Raw genomic sequence first — 21,855 nt, forward strand, 5'->3', positions numbered from 1 at the left:
GTCTTTGAGTATTCACGTCTTTTCGTATTGGCCACAAATTAGATTTAATTTCACCTCACGTTTATTGAGCACGCTAGGCATTTTTCGTGCATTTTATTCTTACAACAGCCATGTGAAATAGGGATTACTATGCACGTTTCACAAACGATTTGTAATTGAGGCTGCCGCACGATGTAGATGAAGTCGTCCACCTTAGTTCGCTCTTTATTAAGCGTCTACTATCTTCTGGGTATGGACAAGTGCGCCAGTTGCTGCCTTCTTAAATTCAGTCTAGGAATAAAGGCAGAAATTTAAACATGCAACACACCCAACACTCCAGCGCTGCAAATGCACAAAGCATTTTGGGAGTGGCGGTGGGATGGTTTAGTGCAGACTCCAAGCACATGGAGGTTTATGCAAAGGCGTAGGAGGCAAGAAGAGATGGTGTCTGGGGCAAATACAACTAAAGTAGTCCAATAAGACCAGAATGAAGTCATTTGGGTCATAGAGGTAGGCAGGGTTAAATTAGGAACATTTTATCTGAAACTTAACCCAAGGGCAATAGTGAGAAGGGTAATTTTAGAATTGAAAGTAGGGAATGGCACTTTTTTTTTCTTTAATGGCTAGGGAATAGTGAATGGGCTGCAGAGGGGCAAAAATGAAAGTAGGGAAACCAGCTAGGAGGCTAGTGCAGTAGTCCTTACCCCATCGGTATCATCTACGCCTGTCAATTCCACCCCTTAAAGGCCTCCCGGAATCAGACCTAAAAAAAATCTCTAAATGCCAATCCAGTTTCTTCCTTCCTACTGCTGCTACTTGTAGGCCATCATCATCCATTGCTCAGAGCAGGAGTAGGCACTTTTTCTATAGGGGCCAGATTCTCAACTACTCAAATTTAGAGCCTGAAAGTAACCACAGACAATCAGTAAACAAGCGCATCTGTGTTACAAAAAAATGTAATTTATGAACACTGAAATTTGAATTTCATGCAATTTTTATGTCACAAAATATTCTTTAGATTTTTCAAGTATTTAAACTTTTCTCCCCCCAACTATTTAAACATTTAAAACTCATTCTTATTCTTAGCTTATGAACCACTGAAAAATAGGGAGTGACACCTGGCCTGCCAACCCCTGGCTTAGAGCACTGCTGCGGCCTCCTAGCCACTGTCTCTACCTTTCTTACTCTAATATTCCCCATCACAATATCCAGTGTTCTTTTGAAAACATCCATCTGATCACGACACTGTCTTACTTAAAATCTTTTAGTGCCTACACCACCCACAGGATTGTCCAGATTCCTGAATGTGGTTGGCAGGACCCTGCAGGACCTCTAAACTTACTTCCCACTCTTCTGTCACATTCCCTGTCCAACCTTCCAGGTGACCTTTTAGCCACTGCTTCCTTTGAGCTATCACATACTATTCCCTCTACTTATAACATTCTTCCTTTCTCCCTTCTCCTTTGCCTGCTTAACTCTTCATCCTCTAGGTCTTGCCTCAGATGTTACTAGGTTAGAAGACCCTCTCCTAACATACTGTACTGCACTCATTGTATCTTCCCTGCCAGACTATGAGTTCCTGAGGCATCTAGCATAGTCCCCGACACATGATATCTTAATTAATGTGTCAAGTGAATGATATGATGTAGAAAATGGATTGGAGAACAAGGTACTGGCAGCAGAGAGGTCATCTGGGCAGCAGCACCAGTAATCCAGGTGAAAAAGGTCTGTGGCAGCAACAGTGTGTAGGGAGAGAAGTAGGTGGATCCCAGAGCTGCTATTCATCTGTTCCAGATCCAGGTGACTTCTGACTGTTAAAAAGAAAATATTTCCTCAAAGGCAATTCTGCCAACCCTTAGGACATTTAAAAGTGTGCCCCACAGGCTTGAGAGCTTTTCCCCAAAGTGGAGTTACAAAGACACTTAGGATAATGGCAACAGCACCTCTGAGAATAAGTAACCTTCCTTATGTAACTGCTTTGAAGGGATGGCTTCTCAAGCAGAAATATAAATTCTGTAATATTTGTCTTTAAAATGTTACTTAAAAGTATCATTACTTACTCATCCAATTCACTAAACTCTCTCTTCATGCTCAGTGAACATGAAGATGAGTGATTTAAGAACTAGTTTCCTTGTAGCCCCCTCTCTACCACTGCAGAGATGGTACTGAAGCACTGGAGGAGAGACAGTTCATGACAAAATCCATCTCCTGTTCCAAGGTGTGAGCTCCCCAAGCCATGGTCCTGCTAGTCCACCTGCCACCCTGAGAGCCCAGTGTGGTGACCACAGCTCCAGTGTCTACCTTTAAGTGATGTGAAAGGCAAGTGGTTTCATTCCAAGAATCTCTGCAAAACTTTCACCTTGTCCCCATCTCTGACAGACTCTGGGCCCCAAAACATAGTTGCCTTTTCCTAGAAAGCCCTCCCCACCCTTATCTCCTGGCTAATTCCAACCAATCTGTCAATACTTACCTCAAATGCTGCCTCTTCCTCTCACCCCCAATCTTTTCGCTCTGCTCCCATAGCATCTTATACATAGCACTATCATTCACACAACAAATATTTATTGAGCACTTACTGGCTACTAGGTGCTGGAGACGGCAGTGAAAAACAAAGAAAAATGACCAAATTTCCTGTCCTCGTGAGGGCTCACATTCTAACACTCACCACACTAAATCCAAACCATGCCTATCCCGTCACAAGCACAGGTCACATCTTACTCATCTTTACAGCTCCAGTGCCCAGGATAGAAACTGGCAAAGAATGCAGGTGCCAAGTGTAATTGAATTCAACTGAATGGCTGATCATAAGAACGTCAGCTCAGGATCCCAGCTGCTCATCCTCCTTCCTCTCTCTTTATAATTCTACCCCTTTTAGTTACTTGAAGATTTCTCCTCCACTAGATCACAACCCTTTCTTCCCCGTGTGCCCTGAATCCTGTTTACTCCGCTAGACAGTTGCAAATATCCAAACTATAGGGCCCTTGTATATCTCACCACCTTTCTTGTCCCCCAATACACTGAAATGGCACTTTTAGCTTGGTTCTATTTTATCACAGAATTCAGCTCTCTGCTACTCTGCTGCTGCAGTAGCCTGCTGCTAGTAGTTATTAGTCATCCCCGCCATGAGCCAGGAGAAAGTAGGAATGGGATAACACAGAAACTGCCTCATGAAAGGAATACCAGGGAACTCCCTTTACCTCCTGAACATTATACTCAATGGGATCTTTTTCTTTTATGTTTTTATGTTATCCTTTTATTTCCTTTCAAAACAAACATTTTCCAACGCACATTACTGTCTACAAGTTACCTTCATCTCCATGCTCATTTGACCCTTTTGACAATGCTATGAAGTAGTATTATTACCCCATTTTACAGATGAGGAAACCGAGGCTCTGAAAGGGGAAGTAAACATCTCAAGACCTCAGCTGTTTAAAAAAATGACTTCAGATTCAAACCAAGATTTTAAACTATTAATAAATGATTTCCACTTCATCATGATCAAGACACATTCTACCAAATGGTCTCCCATCCAAAAATATCCCAAGCTAGTGACCCTTCACCCACAGGCTCTAGAACGAACCAAAATGAACCTACGGGGAACATAAGGCCCTGGGGCTTTGCCTTCTTTGCCCGACCAGCTTGAACCTAAGAGGGGACTGCTACAACTGCTTGTAAATCTGAAGCATCTGCTCTACATATCAAGGGCCTGGCTCTGGCCCCTGCTGGCCTCTGGGGAGAGTCAGTACTCCTAGCTGGAGCTAAGGAGTGAGGAAACAGGGCTATCATTGCAACCATTTAAAAAGAACACAACACATGGTTAAAAAAAAAAAAAACCCATAAAAAAGAACAACTTTATTTACAGTTGAAAACTTAAACACAAAATCTTGGCTTCTGAGTCTGTGATACTTCCAAGGTCTTTTGATCAAATGGGGCAGCAGCAGGCAGGAAAGCAACCACAGGGGCCAATCCAGCTTATCTTACTCAAGAACATCACCCCGAGCAAGGGAAGGCCTGCCATGGCAGATGTGGAGGGTCTGTGAGAGATGGAAGAGAGAAGCAGCTCAGAGGAACGGGGAGGGGACAGTCCATGAGAGAAAACACTCGCAGCTCTCCTCCACACCCCGAACCCTCCTTTCCCCAAAGAACAGACCAAGAATATTTGATTCTTGCCACAGGCCAGACCTTTGGTGCCCCAGAGCAGAGTTGAGAGGTGTGTTACACAGAACCAAGAAAGGAACTAATATTTACGGCCAATACACTGTCTCCTTTATTATTTACCCTTCACAACTCTGTGTAGTATGTATTAGTTATAATTAAGCAAAGGCAAAAACTAGGGTTCCAAGGGGTTTAATGGCCTGACAGTGATGGGGCTTCCTGGTCTACTTGGCTCCGAAGTCTGTGTGCTTTCTGCCAGACCTTGATGGCTCTCTGTGGAGCTCTAGAACAAAGAGCAATCCTTTTCCTTGAAGGTCTTGGTCCCAGAGTTACAAAGAAAGGAAACTCCACACCCTCTGTTTATGGCCTTGGAGTTAGCTGTCCTAAGAGAACAGGGTGAGTACACTCAGTTACTACTGTTCCCCTCCCCCCAGACATGGCCACACCCCTCTTCCTCCAGAGCACAGTGGGTCCTGGCATCATACCGCAGGCTCAGACAGAAGTTTAACCCTGGGCCCTCAAGCAGAATGTACAAAAATGTATAAATGCACTTTACAAGTTGCATGGTGCTCCGGGACCTAAGCTCTATCACTGACCAGGCACTGTGTTAGTCAGCATGGTCCCTGCCTCAAGGAGTTCTCAGTCTAGAGAAAACCAGACCGACATAGTCATGACACACTGTGTTAAATGCTGTAATAGAGAGATGAACCAAGTACTGTGGGCGCACTCAGGAGGGGACCAGGGAATGATTCACAAACTGATATTAGCTACATGTTCCTGGGAAGGGCTGGGAGGAACTAGGATTAGTTAAAACTACATATATACAGTATGTACTTCTATTATAAAATACATGCCCAGTGTAGAAAATTCAAGCATGTACAGGACAATATAAACTGAAAAGAAAAGTCTCTTTGCTATCTCTACTCTGCAGAGGTAACCATTACTACCAGTCAGCTATCTATCACTACAGTAATTTCTGAAAGAGTAATTCAAAATAAATAGCATCATGTTTATATAATGTACTACATCTTGACTTTGTCCCTTAATTTACCCTAGAAATCTGCCAACACATACAGATCTACCTCTTTCTTTTTAAGGCTATATAGTATTCCATGGACGTGATGTATCTCTCTGTGTGTAAGGCCTGGTTACAGGGCAGGGAGCTTCGCCTTTGTACTGGAGGGACTGGAATGGAGCCATTCTCCCCTCCCTGCCCTTTTTAGCTGGCAGGGCTTCTGACTTTCAGGGCAGGGAACGGAGTTACACACCCAGCAGGCATGCAAATATTTGCTGCCACATCTCTGGTGCTCCCTAGATGCATATTTTCATGTGGAACCTCTCTGCTCTGGCCCGGACTGCTGCAGTGGACACCTCACTGGCCTCTAGCCTATCCTCCACACTGCTGCTAGAATCATCTTTTGAATAAGTAAAGTCAATTACAGTGTTCTCCTGCTCAAAATCCTTCAGTGGCTCCTACTGGCCTGGTTCTTTTTGGAGGGTCAGGCTACCCTTTGGAATCTCCGGAGCATGATGGACTCTCACCCTAAGGGGGAAAGATGTACACACTGCCTGAAGCTCACCCCCACCCTCAGGTTAACATATGAATACCTCAGCCTGCACTGGACCTCACAGCTGACCCTGGCCTCCTCTAGCCTCGCCTCTTACAGTTTGCTTTTCATATCTTCTTGCTTTGGCTATACTGAATGATTTGCAGTTTCCCTTACACTTCCTGCTGTTTCCTGCTTGGTGCCTTTGCTCATGCTATTCCCTCTGCCTGGAATGCCCTCCCCAGTTTTAGCTACCCTGACAAACTCCATTCGTTCATGTACGCAGCTGAAACATCTCTTCTGCGGTCTTCCCAAACACTCCAGGCAGACACAGGCATTCACTTTCCTTCCTTTGTCTTAAAACCTCCAGTTCAGTGCTTTACTGTACTGTAATTGTCAGTTTCCCCAAGAGACTGTGAGTTCCTTTAAGGCAGGAACTGGGCCTTCCAAGTTTGTTGCCTCATCTGTGGTGTGGGACCTATCTTAATTAATGCAAGACCAGCCCACATGCCACCAATGTGTCTTTCAGAATCTTCCTCTACAGGAATGTATCACATCTACAGGAAATCCCAGATTGGGGGACAGTATTTCCTAAACCTCAGTCATTCCAACAGCAGTGTCACGGCTCTTACTATATCCACCATCCACAGGTACAATTAATTTTTAACCTACCGACTATTTGAACTCGAGTAACACCTCATTGTAAGCTATAATACCTGTAAAATTAGGTGCTGTATAATTATATTTTTTCCTAAGAGACAAATGTTAAAAAACATTCAATCAACGCCACCTAAAGCAGGGTTACCCATATTTCTCTGATAAGAAGCATCTGAAGCAACATAGCATCCTGGATCCTACCTCAAATTCACTCAGACTCTTCAGGGGGGGATCTGGGAAGTAGTAGGTTTAACAAGTGCCCCTACGTGATTCTCATCTTCAGGGAAATTTTAGGAAACAATGAACTAAAGAAAGATCTCTGCTGCTTGAGAGTACCAGGCTTGGGGATCACAGGGAGATTAGCAGGGCTGTCAGAGCTCACAGCCACTCTCTTTTCCAAGAGACTCTCAGGTTTTCAAAACAGAGGTTCCACGCCCCCCCCATGCAGTTGTAAGTAGCCAAGAACCCAGTTCAGACTGGGTAGGAGAATCCTGAGGCCCAGAGTTCGTTTATGTATACCTAATCAAATTCAACATTAAAAAGCTTTCACAGGACCCACTGAGATAAAACCGAGGTTACTACACCTAGAGTTGTACAGAAAACTTCATTTTCACTAAAACCAAAGTCAGGACCTAAGGTAAAGCACAAAAGAAGTTGTGGAAGGAAGTTCTTCATAGGAAGGAAGTTCTTCATAGGGAGGTACAGTCGATTAAGTGACTTCACCTATCTTCTGTCTCCTTCCTATCTTCTATTTCCAGTGACTAGGCACAGGCCTTAAATGCATGATTAGGTGATCTCTTGATTTGAATGCAGTAGATTCCTGCTGGACCAATGCCACCAAGAGATTATCTCCTCCTGGGTCTTTTCTGATTGGAATATGGTGGGTTCTCAATTAAAAGACAGACTGTTATTCCCCTGTAGCCTTGTCACTCCAAGTCAGCATCAGCATCACCTGAGAGCTGGTTAGAAATGCAAAATCTTAAGTTGCATCCAGACCCACTGAATCAGAACCAGCACCTTAACAAGATATCCTGGTGATTCATATGTACATTAAAGTTTGAGAAATACTGCCTAGTAGGACTTAAAAACATCATCTACACTGGCTGTCAAACATTATTCTGCCCTCAAACAACCTGAGGGATCTGAAATACTCCTTTAGAAATCAGAGATGCTTGTAACTTCACAGCTGGGAAGAAACATGATGAAATGATACCATACTCCCAAATCTTTTACTTACTTTCCTTATTTTCTCCCAAATCCATTACTCAGAAACCCAAAGTGGGGAACCCATCTGTGGAATGGGTTCCATCTGTGGAAGGTGAGACTGCCACCTAGATTCCCTAACACCTTAAAACCTATGAGTTTTTAACTTGGTAAAGTTAAATGAGATAATTAAAGTAAGGTTCTTAGCTCAGAATTTGAGCACAAGAAATATTCAATAAGTGATATAACTGCTTTTACTGTATTGTCTCTAAATATAAGCTATGAAAGATTTAATTCTGAGCAAGTTGAGGTTAGAAGACTAAATTGGAGGTACCACATGTGGCTCTTTAAATTTAATTAAAATTAAATAAAAGTAAAAATTCAGTCCCTCAGTCACACCAGTCATGTTTTCCTAGTGCTCAATGGTCACATGTAGCTGGAAGCTACCATAATGGACAGCACAGATACAGAACATTTCCACCATCACAGAAAGGAATGCCTACTGGAAAGTTCTGGTCTAGAGGGCCTCTGGAGCATCAAATGTCCTCCATGGAACTTGTTCTGCTTGGGGTTGTAGGCTAAAAGGAAGGGCTTATGGGGGCAAATGTTTACGTGACCTTTGCTAATAGCGGGTGAGGAGAGGAGGGTTGATGATCGCCCACCCTCAGAAAACAAACTCCTAACATGTATTTCCAGTAACTTTCTGTAAGGGGCTCAGAAAAATAGAGAAAAGGCCCTAAACATAAAAGGATTTCTAAATTGTACTGTTTTTTGTGATCTTCTGTCCTCTGGAGGTGATCAGTGGTCAGTCTTTAGAAGGAAAAGGACTTATGAGCTCAACTTTAGTTTAGTTCAGCCAAGAAATGAGAAGGAGAGGGAATGGCCAGCAGCGAGGGCAGGGGGAAAGCACGTTGAGCCTGGGGCCCCCAGTGCTGGCAGAAAAGAAAGCTCAGAGTGTCAACTAGGCCTGAGAAGAGAGCATTTGGCTGAACAAGAGAGTCCACGTGAGCTTCCAGCACACACTTGTGCATTCCTGCCCTGGCATTTGCTCACACCAGTTCCCTGCCTAAAATGCCTGACATTCTCCCTCTCTAGTAACTCATGTAATAAATTTTAACTGAATGCCTGTAAGTGCCAGATGCTGTGAACACAAAGTAAGTCACAGATGGAGGTGTGCACAGTCATTAAGATGGTCTGGTATTTGCCTAGATCTCCATTTGAAAAAATGGCAGAGTCCAGAAAAATCAATTCTAGATAATTTTGTAAGTATACAAATAAAAGTATAGAAACATTAGAAAAAATACAGAAGGCATTATGATTGAGGTAGTAAGGACCTTCTTAAAGAAGATAAAATGCAACACAAGGGAAAAGATTAAAAATTTTGATCTCATCAAAATTTAGAACTTCCGTTTAACAAAGGATATCACCAAAGTTAAGAAACCCACTGCCAGTTTTTTCTTAAAATATATTCTAGACAAAATGGTCAAAACATGTAAAGAACTAAGACTCAGAATGTATAATTATTCAAATCATTAAGATAAAGGAAAAATAAGATATTTGCTACAAACATCTTATAGCATGTTATATCAGTTGTTTTGTTTAAATACAACACAGTTTTACATGAATGGAGGAGGAAAAGTCTTCCAGACATAAGATCAAATGCAAATAAAGTGATGAACAAATAGTATGATGCCATTTAGGAAAAACAAAACCTCCCAAAGTTAGATGGGCAAAGAAAAGGCCCTATGGACATACATCAAACTGATGAACAAGTTACCTCTGAGGAGGGAAGTGGAATGGGGATGTGGATGGGGGTGAGCTGTTAAGGGGAGGGCCTTAACTGTTTTCTGTGGACATTTTCATACCTCATTTCAGGAGATGATGTTGCTTTCATAACTAAAAACAAACAACCAAATGAAATATGTGAACCTGGATTGGATTTCTTTTTTTAGAGCTTAAAAAAAAGTTACTTTGTGGTCAACTGGGGAAGTTTGAGCTTGTACATTAGACAATACTGTTGTGATTATGCAGGACGCTCTTATTTCTAGGAGTCGCTTGCTGAAGTATTCTGGGGTAAAGTGTCAAGAAGTCCTCAACTTCCAGATGGAAAAGAAATGAAGAAAGGGAAAGGAAGGAAAGAAGGAAGAGGAGCAGGAGAGGAATGGAAATGGGAGGAGAGGGAAGAAGGGAAAGAAACAAATGTCAAAGTAAAATGATAAAACAAGAATGTTAAACATTGGTGAATCTAGGCGAAAGGTAAATAGGTGTTCAATGTACTACTCTTCCAACTTTTCTGCAGGTTTGAAAATTTAAAAAAAAAAAGAAAAAAAGAAAAGAAAGGCAAAGCACTACCATCCTTTTCCTAGCTGGAAGTGATCAATTTCTTTCTTGAACTCTTATTAATCCTTAACACCATCACTCATATTACTAGTGATCACCTCTGAGAATGTGTTTTATTCTCCATAAGCTCCTAAAGGGTGGAGGCATCTTTCAATTCTTTCCCCCATCCCCATGCTCAGAATGATGCCCAGCACAGAGCAGGCAGTGAGTGACAAGTCCGGGTAGGAAGTGAGTCTATGTAGGCTGAGAAATGTGTCACATTCACCTACGAGGCTGGCAAATACAAAGTCAGGGGCTGGAACTGCAGCGTCAGTTCTGACGAGAGGCATGATAGGGGTGTCTCCTGGCTGCCCAGGCTGGTCCCAGAAAGGAGTGACCCAGGGATGGAGCCAGGTCTTCCTAGCGGGACTACTAAATGGAATTAGAGTCTAAGAGTGCTGTCAGAAAGTGCCTGATGGTTTTCAGGTTGACACTTTGTAAAGTGTTGGAAAAGTAAAGTGTCCCACCAACCCTTTCTCTTTTGATGCTTACAGTGACCCGAGGAGATATGTTATTATCACCATTTGGCAGATGAGAAAACAGGCTAAAGAAAGGGAAGTGATTTCTCCCAGGGCATGCAGAGAGGAAATGGGCTCAATCCCGTGTCTTCAGGTCTAAAGTTCTTTCCACTAGACCATGCTGCCTTCTCTGGGGTCCTGACTGCTGCTCAAGAAAGACACACTTACCTGATTCAGTCTTCCTCTGGACTACATCTCTCCACACTGTGAGATCACCACAGGCAGCTTGGGTTTATTGTTGGGGCCTGTGGGAACATTCTAGGAGAGAAAGCACAGTGGTGACTCCTCCACTCAGACACTCCCCCACGACACACTTACTGATGCCTGCAGGCCCCTAGGCTAAGGACTGAGAGCTTACAGTCTGATCTGACAACAGTCTGTAGCCTAGCAGACAGGGGAAGAGTATAATACATATCAAAGAGAAAATGTACAACATTTAGAAAACATCAAACGCATGACATGTAACAATGTAGTAAGTCATAAGAGAGAGTTGTATACAGGGTGAGGAAGCAACTAAACTGCTGCTTGCACAGGCTAGGGAAGGATTCACAGAACAGGGAATGTTTGAGCTGGGCCCAGAAGGATGGATGGGATCCCACCAGGAGGAAAAGAAGGGAGAACACTTCAGTAGAGGAAACAGCATGAGCAAAGACTTGAGGGCAGGAAGGAGCAAGAGGCAGGGACGTGTATGCATGTTTAGAGGAGGGCTAGTAGCCTGATGGGACTAGAATGTGGAAGTGGCAGCGGCAGAAGGGGTCGTGGAGAGGGAGACAGGGACACGATCATGAAGGACCTTGAGTACAATGCTGAGGAGGATTTTCTCAACTAGATGGAGGAGACACCAGAGGCCAAAGCTCAGTAGGCACCGCACCGGAGAGGCTGAGGGCCCAGAACGCTTGGAAGGTACATGATCTCTCCTCCCTCTTCTCCTCCCTGTAACTGGAGGAGTGAAGCCTGGGCCTAACCAGAGCCCACTCGTGGTCCTCCTACTCCTCGACACTAGTGAGGTAGTACTAGGTCAGAATGGCTTAGAAAGAGGAGATCAGAACAGGACTCACCTCAATCTTTCTCATCACCAGAAGTCCATCAATGATTTTCCCTGTGGGAAGAGTATGAGCTGGACTTTATTACTCTCATTTGCACAGTACTTTCCAGCCTCCAAGGCCCATTCTAAGCCATTATCTCATTTGATCCTCAGACTAACATCAGAAAATTAATATTCAGTGGAAATGAAATGCTGAACAAGGTCACAGGTGTTAAGTAGCAGAGTTAGGGCTCAAAACTAGGTCTGAGCAATTGCAAAGCTCCACTATACCATGCTGCCTCTGTGTGGTATTTCTTAAGTGCTACCAACCCCCCTCAAACACACCTATCACCCAGGTGGTTACTCACTACATCAGATGGCCCCTTCGTCCTCCTCTCTAGCTCTCTAACCACAAACCCTCCCCACCTCCCATGGCTTCCACCTTTCCTGCTACTACCCAGGGCAGTTACACCTGACGAGCACTCTTGGTACAAGAGTCAGGGGACCAGCTCCATAGGAAGTTCCACTCTGGGTGAATTGGGTTTGGACTAGGAGAGGAACAGGACTCACCAAACACCACGTGCTTCCCATCTAGCCAATCACACTTAGAGCAGGTGATGAAAAACTGGCAGCCATTGGTACTGGGACCACTGTTTGCCTGATGGAAACCAAATATATTTGCAGTGAGTTTTCCTGGCCATGTTAGGCAAAGGACAAAACTCCCCAAAAGAGCCTGTAGCCCTGAGTCCGCCATGCTTTCTTTCAGCAAACCTGACCGAGCATCTACTATGAGCTAGGACCCAAGGATACAGAGAGGAACAGAATACACAATTTCTGCCCTCAAGGAGCTATATTCTTGAATAAATGTACAGTTCTCCTACAGTGTGAATTTTTATAATGGGAACAACTGATTATAGAACCAGATTTGCTGTATTTAGTCCAAAACCAGTAATAACTGGATTACACTTACAAATTAGGTACCCGCTGAGAAAAAGCCTCTTGCCTGTGCCATAAGTTACTTTGTCTGAATGACTCTGTACTATCCCTTAACAATGGTAATAAGAAAATTTAAGGGGCAAGAAGCTGCTATGCTAGTGCTATGCTAGAAAAAAAGACTACATTTAATCAATGACATTTGCTTTTTACAGCTACACCCCAAATCCTTTATTATTGAATTTTATCAGTAAAAGTTTTTTAAATCAAGAATCTCAAATTCTTCAGCCATATCCCTTCCCTTTTCCTCCCTTGAAATTGTCTTGATATCATTATATTTCACAATACGTTATAAAAGAACAGGCTATAATTACAACGCAAAGCAATCAGCAAACGCACATCACGTTTCAGCAGCACTGCCTTACCACAATGTCTGTGTAACTATGTAAGTATTTCAATGCATACTTACATTATTTTGGAAAAAAATTCATGGAAAATGGAAAACTGAAAGAACTAGTACTATTAAGAGCACAGGTCTCATCAAAGTAATACTACAGAGGCAACACTGGAAATCATTAGGTCACTAGCCTTAGCTAGATGCTTAATGGAATTAAATTGGTTGAGCCTGTGTTCAACACTGAAGGAATAAAAATGTATATGAAATACATTAAAGACATTGTCTAGGGGTAAGCTCTAATTAGGGATGTCACATTATACTTTAGAAACTCCCCATGTGAGATGAGGATATTTGGTGTCTTCGTACATGTATGCAGGACATTTCACATATGAAAGCAAGGGACAGCCCGAGCCAGTCAGAATAGACCTATACTCTGGAATGAGGGTAGACTCCTCAGTGGTCCCAATTCTTCCTTCCTTCCTCCCTCCCTTCTTTCTGTTTCTTCTATCTATCTATCTATCTATCTATCTATCTATCTATCTATCTATCTATCTATCTTGCTGCTCAATGTATAAACATTTATTAGCAAGCAGGCAGGAAAACAGTCATACAACATGCGTTTTTAGCTCAGGGAACTCTCTGCCCTTAGCCACTCACTTATCCACTCTTCCAGGCAGGATAGCTTACTGGTTTAGGGAATAAGCTCTGGAGCCAGATGCATTCATCAGTATCTGCTCAGCACCTTGCTGTATCAGGTATTAAGGCTTGGAGATCAATGAGACTCAGTCCCTGCCCTTGAGGAATGCATGATTTAGTGGAGGATGGAAGCAAAAACAATTATGCTACAAGATGTGTGACAGCACATCTTAACTAGTGTCAGCCTGAAGGGAGCAGAGACCAAGGCTTCCTTCCATTTTCTGATTCTTCCCCAGATGCTAACATAGTGGCATGCAGTCTTCATGGCGATGATCCAAGCCCACTTAAGCCACTTCTGCACTCTTTACCCATGCTTTCCCAGCCTCACTTTCCTAAAAGAGACTTGTACACTCTTTGCTATGCTAGGCTCACCCAATTATTATGGCAGCCTCCTAACTGGCTTCTCTGCCCTACCCTCTCCACTCCTGTCTTGCATTCACACTGCAGCCAGGGTCTTTGTTTTAAAACACCAAGTTGATCAGCCCTGCTCAAAAAAGTGCATGGCTCTCCATATCCTATAAAATAAGGTCCACATACCTCATCCTTATTCTGGCATTTAAAGCCCTACACGCACCTGCCTCTCTGGTGGTCTCTACTAGTCATTCCCTCCCCCATTCACATCACTTTCCTCACTTTCTGTCCCTTGCACATGCCACCCTGCTATTTCATGGCCACACATCTTTTGTCTAGGCAGTTTACTTGACTTGAAATGCCATCCGGTAGAGAACTTCTTTGGATCCCTGCGGCAATTACTCTCATTCCTTGGGGCCCTCACAGTACTTCTACATACACTGAGGTACCCTCCCCTTATTACACTGATGGCATGAATTATACTACACTGGACACATCATTGTGCATGTGTGATTCCCCCACTAGATGTTAAATGTCGCGAGGCCAGGGATCAGGCCTGTATCCTCATGCCCTACCATGAGGCCTGAAACAGTGTATGTCAACAATCTTTATTTGATGAACGGCTGAGCAGATGACTGGAAGAGTGGGCAAGCAGGACGGAGAATGTGTGCATGTAAATATTGGGTCTGGGGGAGTGAGACTTGGGGCACTGACAGAAGGAAACGGGGATGACAGGAGGGAGGGCGAGGCTTGGAGAGTGAAAGAGAAGCAAGGTGGGAGGGGTAAGGGGAAATGAGGAGTGAGGGGTGAGTAAGGGCAAGTGAAGGGGGAGCGAGTGGGGGTGTGCAGGTGAGGGGCTGAAGGAGGTGGGCAGGGCACGGTGAAGGGGAATGAGATGGGTGAGTGGGTATAAGTCGGAAGGAAGGGTACGGGGATGGGGAAGGAGTGGTGGTGAGTGAGCTGAAAGGGGTGACCAGCCAGAAGGCAGTGTAAACGAATGGGGGCTGTGAGAGTCCTGGTGAGCGGTGTGATAGGGGCGTGAACACTGGGTCATGAAAGCACAGCTGGCTACATTCTAAGCAGTAAGGCTGAGTGCCCAACCACACGTCCTGGCTCAAACAAAGTAAGAAAACACACATCAGAGTTCAGTTTTGGTTCCCTAGCCTGCTACTGGATCCAGCCCAACAAAATCAAACCAGACTGAGGAAGGAGGTGGGCAGTACAGAGGTGAATCCTGGGTCAAGCAAGGGAAGTAAAGCATTTGCTTCCATCCCAAGAGACAGCACTGGGCCTCAAGAGTGACCCAGAAGTGAGCTGGCTATAAAACTACCCCCAAACCTTGACTGGTCCCAACTTACCATGGAAAGCAAGCCTGGAGCTGAGTGTCTAAGCTTAAAATTTTCATCTGCAAATGGCCCCCGGTAGATACTGGCGACTCCAGTACCGTCTCCCTGAGCAGAGAGAAGGGAAGTGTTAGCAACTTGTGAGCACTGGCCCCTAGAGCCCAGAGGAAGCAGCTGCTGCACCCCAAGCCTCACTGCTTTAAAGTACTCTTACTCTTTTTTAAAAAATTATTATTATTATTATTACTTTTTTGCGGTACGCGGGCCTCTCACTGTTGTGGCCTCTCCCGTTGCGGAGCACAGGCTCCAGACGCGCAGGCTCAGTGGCCATGGCTCACGGGCCTAGCTGCTCCGCGGCATGTGGGATCTTCCCGGACCGGGGCACGAACCCGTGTCCCCTGCATCGGCAGGCGGACTCGCAACCACTGCGCCACCAGGGAAGCCCAGTCCTTTTACTCTTGCAGGCCACTTTGGGAGCCACACCTGTTTGACCCTATCTTGCAATCAAAGCAAGCCCCATCCAAAGAACGCGCAGCCCACAACCTGGTCAGGCCATCTCATGGGCTGGAAAAAAAAAACAACAGGTCACAGCTGGGCCTCTAGAAAGATAGGCTAAGACACAAGCAAAGCAGAGGACAGCAGTACAGTGATCACATACATAATCGATGCCTTGATGCCCTTCCCAAAGACTCTCATGCCTGCAGACATATAAGAGAATATATTTAACTGCCTATGGCTCCACTCCCCCAACTATGCAGGTGGGTGGGCTCTTGGAAGTGTAATCTATACAATAGGATACCACCCTCCTGGTCAAAGTTGAAGTCAGGGGAGGTCCAGGGGAGGATGCCTAACTCATGCAGGGCCAACTAGAGTTCCTTCTCTGGGAAACATGAAGTAGAATAGCTGCTCTCTTGAGGTTGAACTTGTATCATGTAAACCTGGAAGCTGGAGATAACTGTCTTCTTCAAGGTGGACTGGAGAAGAGAAAGAGAATGCAACACATGTGTAGAGAGTGCTAGAGAAACAGAGAGAAGGACTCATTGGTTCTGTGGCTCTCTAGTTCCTAGATCTATTTCTTCCTTTGGGTTCCAGGAAACACCTTGTCATAAATCCCCAATTTATGCTTAAACTAGCTCTATTTGTGTTATCTCTTTGCTCTTCCACTAACTCTGTGGAATAAGCATTATCATCTTCCCCATTTTTCAGGTGAGCACACTTAAGTCAGGGTAATAAAGCAACTTGACCAAGGCCATATTTGCAGTACTTTAAATAGAATCCCTGGGGTTTAAAGGTAATATCGAGAGAGTGCCAAAAGACCAATCTCTCCCAGCCAGTTAGTAAAGAAAGAGAATATTAGGACTTCCCTCATGGCGCAGTGGTTAAGAATCCGCCTACCAATGCAGGGGACACGGGTTCAAGCCCTCGTCCGGGAAGATCCCACATGCCGCGGAGCAACTAAGCCTGTGCGCCACAATTGAGCCTGTGCTCTAGGGCCCGCAAGCCACAGCTACTGAGCCCACGCGTCACAACTACTGAAGCCTGTGCACCTAGAGCCCATGCTCTGCAACAAAAGACGTCACTGCAATGAGAAGGCCAGACACCACAACGAAGAGTAGCCCCCGCTCACTGCAACTAGAGGAGAGTAGCCCCCGCTAGCCACAGCTAGAGAAAGCCCGCACACAGCAATGAAGACCCAACGCAGTTAAAAAAAAAAAAAGAATATTGGGTACATGATGGAATGTGGAAACACTGACCTAGTGTAGAATATCAAGGGGCCCTTGCTGGAGCAAAGACTACTAAAGGGAATTAACATAAGCCAAGGAAGAAAAGAAAACTCTCAAATTCAAGTCGTTATTTGACTAAAAATTATTGAGACTTTCCTGGTAATGCAATGGTTAAGAATCCACCTGTCAGTGCAGGGGACATGGGTTCGAGCCCTGGTCCGGGAAGATCCCACATGCCGTGAAGCGACTAGGCCCGTGCACCACAACTACTGAGCCTGTGCTCTACAACCCGTGGGCCACAACTACTGAAGCCCATGCGCCTAGAGCCCGTGCTCTGCAACGAGAAGCCACCGCAGTGAGAAGCCCACGCACCACAACGAAGAGTAGCCCCTACTCGCTGTAACTAGAGAGAGTCCTCGTGCAGCAATGAAGACCCAACGCACCCAATAAATAAATAAATAATAAATTTATTTTTAAAAAAATTATCAATAAAACTAAGCTCTGTATAGTGGAAAGACTGGATTTGAGTTTCAGATCTATCATTATTGAGCTGGGGAAGTCACTTCCTATCTCTGAGCCCCAGTTTCCTCAACTATCAAGTGAGGATAAAATCACCTACTACTTATACCGTTGCCATAAAGATCCAATTAGTGTCTATGAGAAAAGTTTTGCAATCCATACAGCACTATGTAAACGTAAGCTCTTATACCTTTAACTCCACATAAATATATACATACATACATACAGAAGGAAAACATGTTCATTTCCAATTTCCCAATAAACCTAGAGAACAGAACAGTTACCACATCATTCTCTATGTAATCATACTATCTACTGCACTCCAAAAGCCACAGTAGGGAAAATGACAAAATTAATTTGTAGGGCAAACAAGAGAAAGCAACTCAAATCTTCAATAACAGTGGGTTGATCAAATAGATTCATTGTCTGTTCATAATGGAATATTAGGTAACTATTAGAAAGATTGTTTTGGAAGAAGACAATGACCAGGAAAAATGCAGACAATTATCAAGCACAAAAAAGTTAAAACACACATATGATCTTAAGTCTGTTAAAAACAATATTTGACACACATATATATGCAATGATAAGACAGGCAGTTTTAAACTAGAATGCCAAGAGTATATTCCTTGGGAGGTGAGATTCCTTGACAGATGATTTATTTTCATTTTTGTACTTGTCTTTTGCAATCAGAAAAAAACCAAAAACAAATATTATTAAAACAAACAAATATTCTTGGTCCAACTTTAGAAGGTCTCAAATCCTGCTTCTGCCTCTTGCTCATTCCATTTTTTCTGCCCTAAGAGTAGCTCTGAGTAACTGCTTCTCTCTGACACTCAGCCTTCTGGCTGACCAACTGCTATCTAACCCTGGGGCTATCAGCTAGTGATCAAATGTGCCTGGCAAAGATTCTGGCAATGACCCGTAAGAAGTTGGTCCTGTCCCTGCTAAGACAATATGGCAGTATAGGAGCCTATGGGAAGAAAGGAAAGAAGGCAGAGAATAGCTTCTCAGCCCTCTTACCAGCCAGTAAAAAAGTATATGGTCACCCCAAGCCCTACTATGATCAGTGGTGACCAGGTGTTGCAAACTTAAATGCCTACAGGGGCAGATGACATAAATAAGGGAAGCAAGTGGTTTAATAATAAGGAAACAGTGTCTAAAGGGAGCAGTTACTTGACTCCAACCAACTGTTGCTGCATGAGAAACTCAGGCCACATGTACCACTACTTTCCATATGTTAAAGAAAAAATTTTTCGGTTAAAATCTCCCAGTTCTGTGACATCAAACAGATAAAACAAAACATATCTGTTTTTGATTCAGCCCCAAATTTGCCACTTTGTAAACTTACCTAGATAGGAAAGAGCGAGATCTTAAAAAACTCCTGAGAGTCAAACTAAATTTACATATAAAGGAGAAAGAATGTCTCCCAGATCCAAGAAAACAACATCATGACTAACTAAATGGTGTTAATAAGAAAGATCATGCACAGAAGTGGGTGGCTAAGGAGAAAAGTGGGCTTAAGAAAGCATAAGTGTGGTTTATTCAGCACCTTCTAAAGTTGGAGGAAGCGGAGGAGGCTTGATATGGGGATACGTACAGTCTCGTCACAATAAAGTCATGCTTAGCAGTGAAGGATTAGTTCATTGGGCTCTCCCAGTGAATAGGGAAAACATCCTTCCAGAACTCTCTTGCTCTGACTCCTTTCCCACTAATGAACTTCAGATTAAAAAAAAAACTCAGGTTTCCAGAAGTGGACAGGAAAATGGGGCATAAGCATTTAGCTCACTGGAAAGGGACTTAACAACCATTTAGAAAAAACAAATTGCATCCAATTTCTAGCTAAATTCTATGTGACCAATTAATTTGGGTCTGTCATGGATCATCTACTGGTATGCTGGGAAAGTTCACTTTCTGGCCCTAAAAGGCTGAGATTTGGACATCAGTGACTCAAAGTGCTGATATCTGTCATCTAGTGATGCAGTGAGTAGTAGACATCGAAGGACATTCCCATCCCCACCCTCTCCTCCATCAAACTTGGCCATTGTTCTCAAGCCTTAAGACTGGGTCCCTGAAGTAAAAACAGCAGCAGCTGCAATAACAACAAAAAACCAAACCTATAAGTCCTTAATAGGCAAGGAACAATACTTACATTAACAAAATCTCCACCCTGAATCATGAAATCTTTTATGACCCTGAAATAGAGAACAAAGCATCCTGAGAGAAGATTCTGTGGTTTAGAATAACACTGATTTCAAAATATAATGTTTATCACTTTGGCTTTTAATAAGTCTTCAAATCAGTTGCTGAGTTCACAAAAACATCCCTTCTCAAGATCTAAGAATTATCCTCCGTTTTGTTTTCGTAAAAGCCCCCCAGTATGGCTTGCCAAAGGCCTTACCTGTGGAAGGTGCTCCCTTTGTATCCTATTGGAACCCCATCTTTTCTATAACCAAAAAGAAAGACTTGGAATGATGACAGGTAATCATAGGCCTTTCCAGTTTAACACACACCTGAACCAAAGAAACTCTCCTAAAGATGGTCAGAGAAGAGAGATAAAGTAGACAAATGAACTGGGGATAGACCCGTGGGGGGATTACCTTCTATTACTGCCACCAGCAATCATTCAAGGCCTGCCGGTGGTTCCCCAATACCCTCACTGCAGCCCCAGGACACCCCTCAGAAGAAAGCAAAGAACTCAACCACGTCTGAGACTGACCTGAATTCTCCAGTGCAGAACTGCCTGAAAGGGAAAGGAGTGAATGATTCAGTCACCATGGCATCACAGTTGTGAGCGCTCCTAACCTCGGAGGGGAGGGCACAGACATCGGCGCTAGCAAGCCCACCTACCGGCTAGTCAGATGTCCAGACACTTAGGCATACAGATTAACAACATAAATTGACACGGTAACAGTCAAGACTATTCAGAGCGATACCCAGAGGAATCCGATCTCAAGGGCAGTGAGTGGACGGACAGAGGCAGGCAGACGATTCCACAGACTGTGGCCCAGCTTCCGGTTTAGTTAATCCAGCAAAGCTGGAACATCTCCTTACCTAAAATTCTCGGCTGTCTTAGGCACAACGTCTGCAAAGAGCTCGATCTTCATGCGGCCAACTTCCTGCAACCGGCGGGAGACGGTCAGAAAGTCCAGTCCAAGCCCATGAAGGCCTCACTGAGCTGGGAACCCTCCCTCCCACATGCCTCTTGGTCTCTCCCACTTCCGCCTCCATAGCCTACGCTAGCTTTCCACCCAGTCCCTCCGCAAGTGGGGCGCCACGACTGGCAAGACTCCTCCTCTTCCTCCCTTCCCCCCCAACCCCGCCCCGCAGGTCGGTAGATTCTGGTCCAATTTCACTTTCTGCCTTTCCGAGTCCGTTACCCCTGGGGAGGGGATGAAGTCTGCCTGTAAGACCCAGTGCACTTTCCCTTCGGCAGTGGGCTGGATGGCTGCCAGGACCTCACCTGGCCGCCAATGCTGACATCAAAAAACACCACGGGATTGACAGGGCTTGAATTTGCCACCGCCATGCTCCGACCCGGAAGCAGAAGTCGGGAGCGCGGGGTTCCGGCGAACCTAGTCCCTGCTCTGAGGGTTTCGTCTCCGGCGCAGGCGCAGGAAAAGCCGACAGAGGTCAGGCCCCGCCCCCGGAAATTCTCCGCCTCCAGCGCCAAGCTGGGTGCTGCGTGGGTGGCCAGCGCTTCCTTCCTTACTGACCACCCGGATGTCAGCCAGCTGTTAGCTCACCTGACTCTCCCTGGGTGCTGAGCCGGGAGGAAAAACTCGGCATTTTTTGCTCAAGGTCAACGGACATCCCACTCACTTGGCTACACTAAGTGCAGTACAAATTATTCTCGCTCAGGCCAGGGGGCTTGGACTAGGCAGTCTTCAGGGTTCATATCAGCCTTTGAAGTTAAGACTTATGTGAACCGTCATACGTGCGGTTTTCTACCCCTGTCCACTACTGTGGAGCCCCACGGAAGCAAGAACTGTGTTCATCCTCAGCGCTTAAAAGAGTCTGGCATATCAGCACTTCCTTGAAGTCAGGACGCTAGGATTTTTTGTTTATTTTTGGTTCATAAATATTTACTAAAATTCAAGTTGGAGAATTCCCTGGTGGTTCAGTGGTTAGGGCTCTGCGCTTCCACGGCAGAGGGCACGGGTTCAATCCCTGGTGGGGGAACTAAGATCCTACATGCTGTGCAGCATGGGCAATAAATAAAACAGGCTTTAAAAAAAGTGAAAGTTGTTTCCTCTCCTATCCCATGAGCATCCATCAAGCTGTCAACTGTTAAGATGCATGACTGCTGTCATAAATGCCCTTGAAATCTTCAGGGTAACACATTTGCCTTTACTTAAAACATCTTGCTCCCTGCGTTGTAGCCAGTACCTCTCTTGACACCTTTATATAAAAGATCTCCAAAATTTGCA

The 21,855-nt window shown here is 44.5% G+C and overlaps 1 protein-coding gene across 5 annotated transcripts; it reads right to left on the reverse strand.

Annotated features, from left to right (window-relative positions):
• Positions 1 to 38: 38 nt before the first annotated feature.
• Positions 39 to 21,023, reverse strand: PPIH (peptidylprolyl isomerase H). Of its 5 annotated transcripts, none has more exons than XM_067009923.1 (10): positions 20,889 to 21,023; positions 20,480 to 20,544; positions 20,145 to 20,168; positions 19,827 to 19,871; positions 19,578 to 19,620; positions 15,198 to 15,290; positions 12,033 to 12,120; positions 11,497 to 11,537; positions 10,607 to 10,696; positions 39 to 1,790 (listed from the first exon to the last, which is right to left on the reverse strand). In XM_067009923.1, the coding sequence occupies exons 1-9, from the start codon at positions 20,952 to 20,954 to the stop codon at positions 10,628 to 10,630; spliced, it is 534 nt and encodes a 177-aa protein (XP_066866024.1). In that variant the 5' UTR covers positions 20,955 to 21,023; the 3' UTR covers positions 39 to 1,790; positions 10,607 to 10,627. The 5 variants fall into 5 exon arrangements, with proteins under 5 accessions (XP_066866024.1, XP_066866052.1, XP_058930640.1 ...); XM_067009951.1 differs by having other exon boundaries at positions 39 to 270; positions 20,889 to 20,985; XM_059074657.2 differs by lacking the exon at positions 39 to 1,790 and adding an exon at positions 3,817 to 4,013 and having other exon boundaries at positions 20,889 to 20,985.
• Positions 21,024 to 21,855: the final 832 nt, after the last annotated feature.

The sequence above is a fragment of the Kogia breviceps genome, chromosome 1 (assembly GCF_026419965.1).
Source record: "Kogia breviceps isolate mKogBre1 chromosome 1, mKogBre1 haplotype 1, whole genome shotgun sequence".
Classification (NCBI taxonomy): Eukaryota; Metazoa; Chordata; class Mammalia; order Artiodactyla; family Physeteridae; genus Kogia; species Kogia breviceps.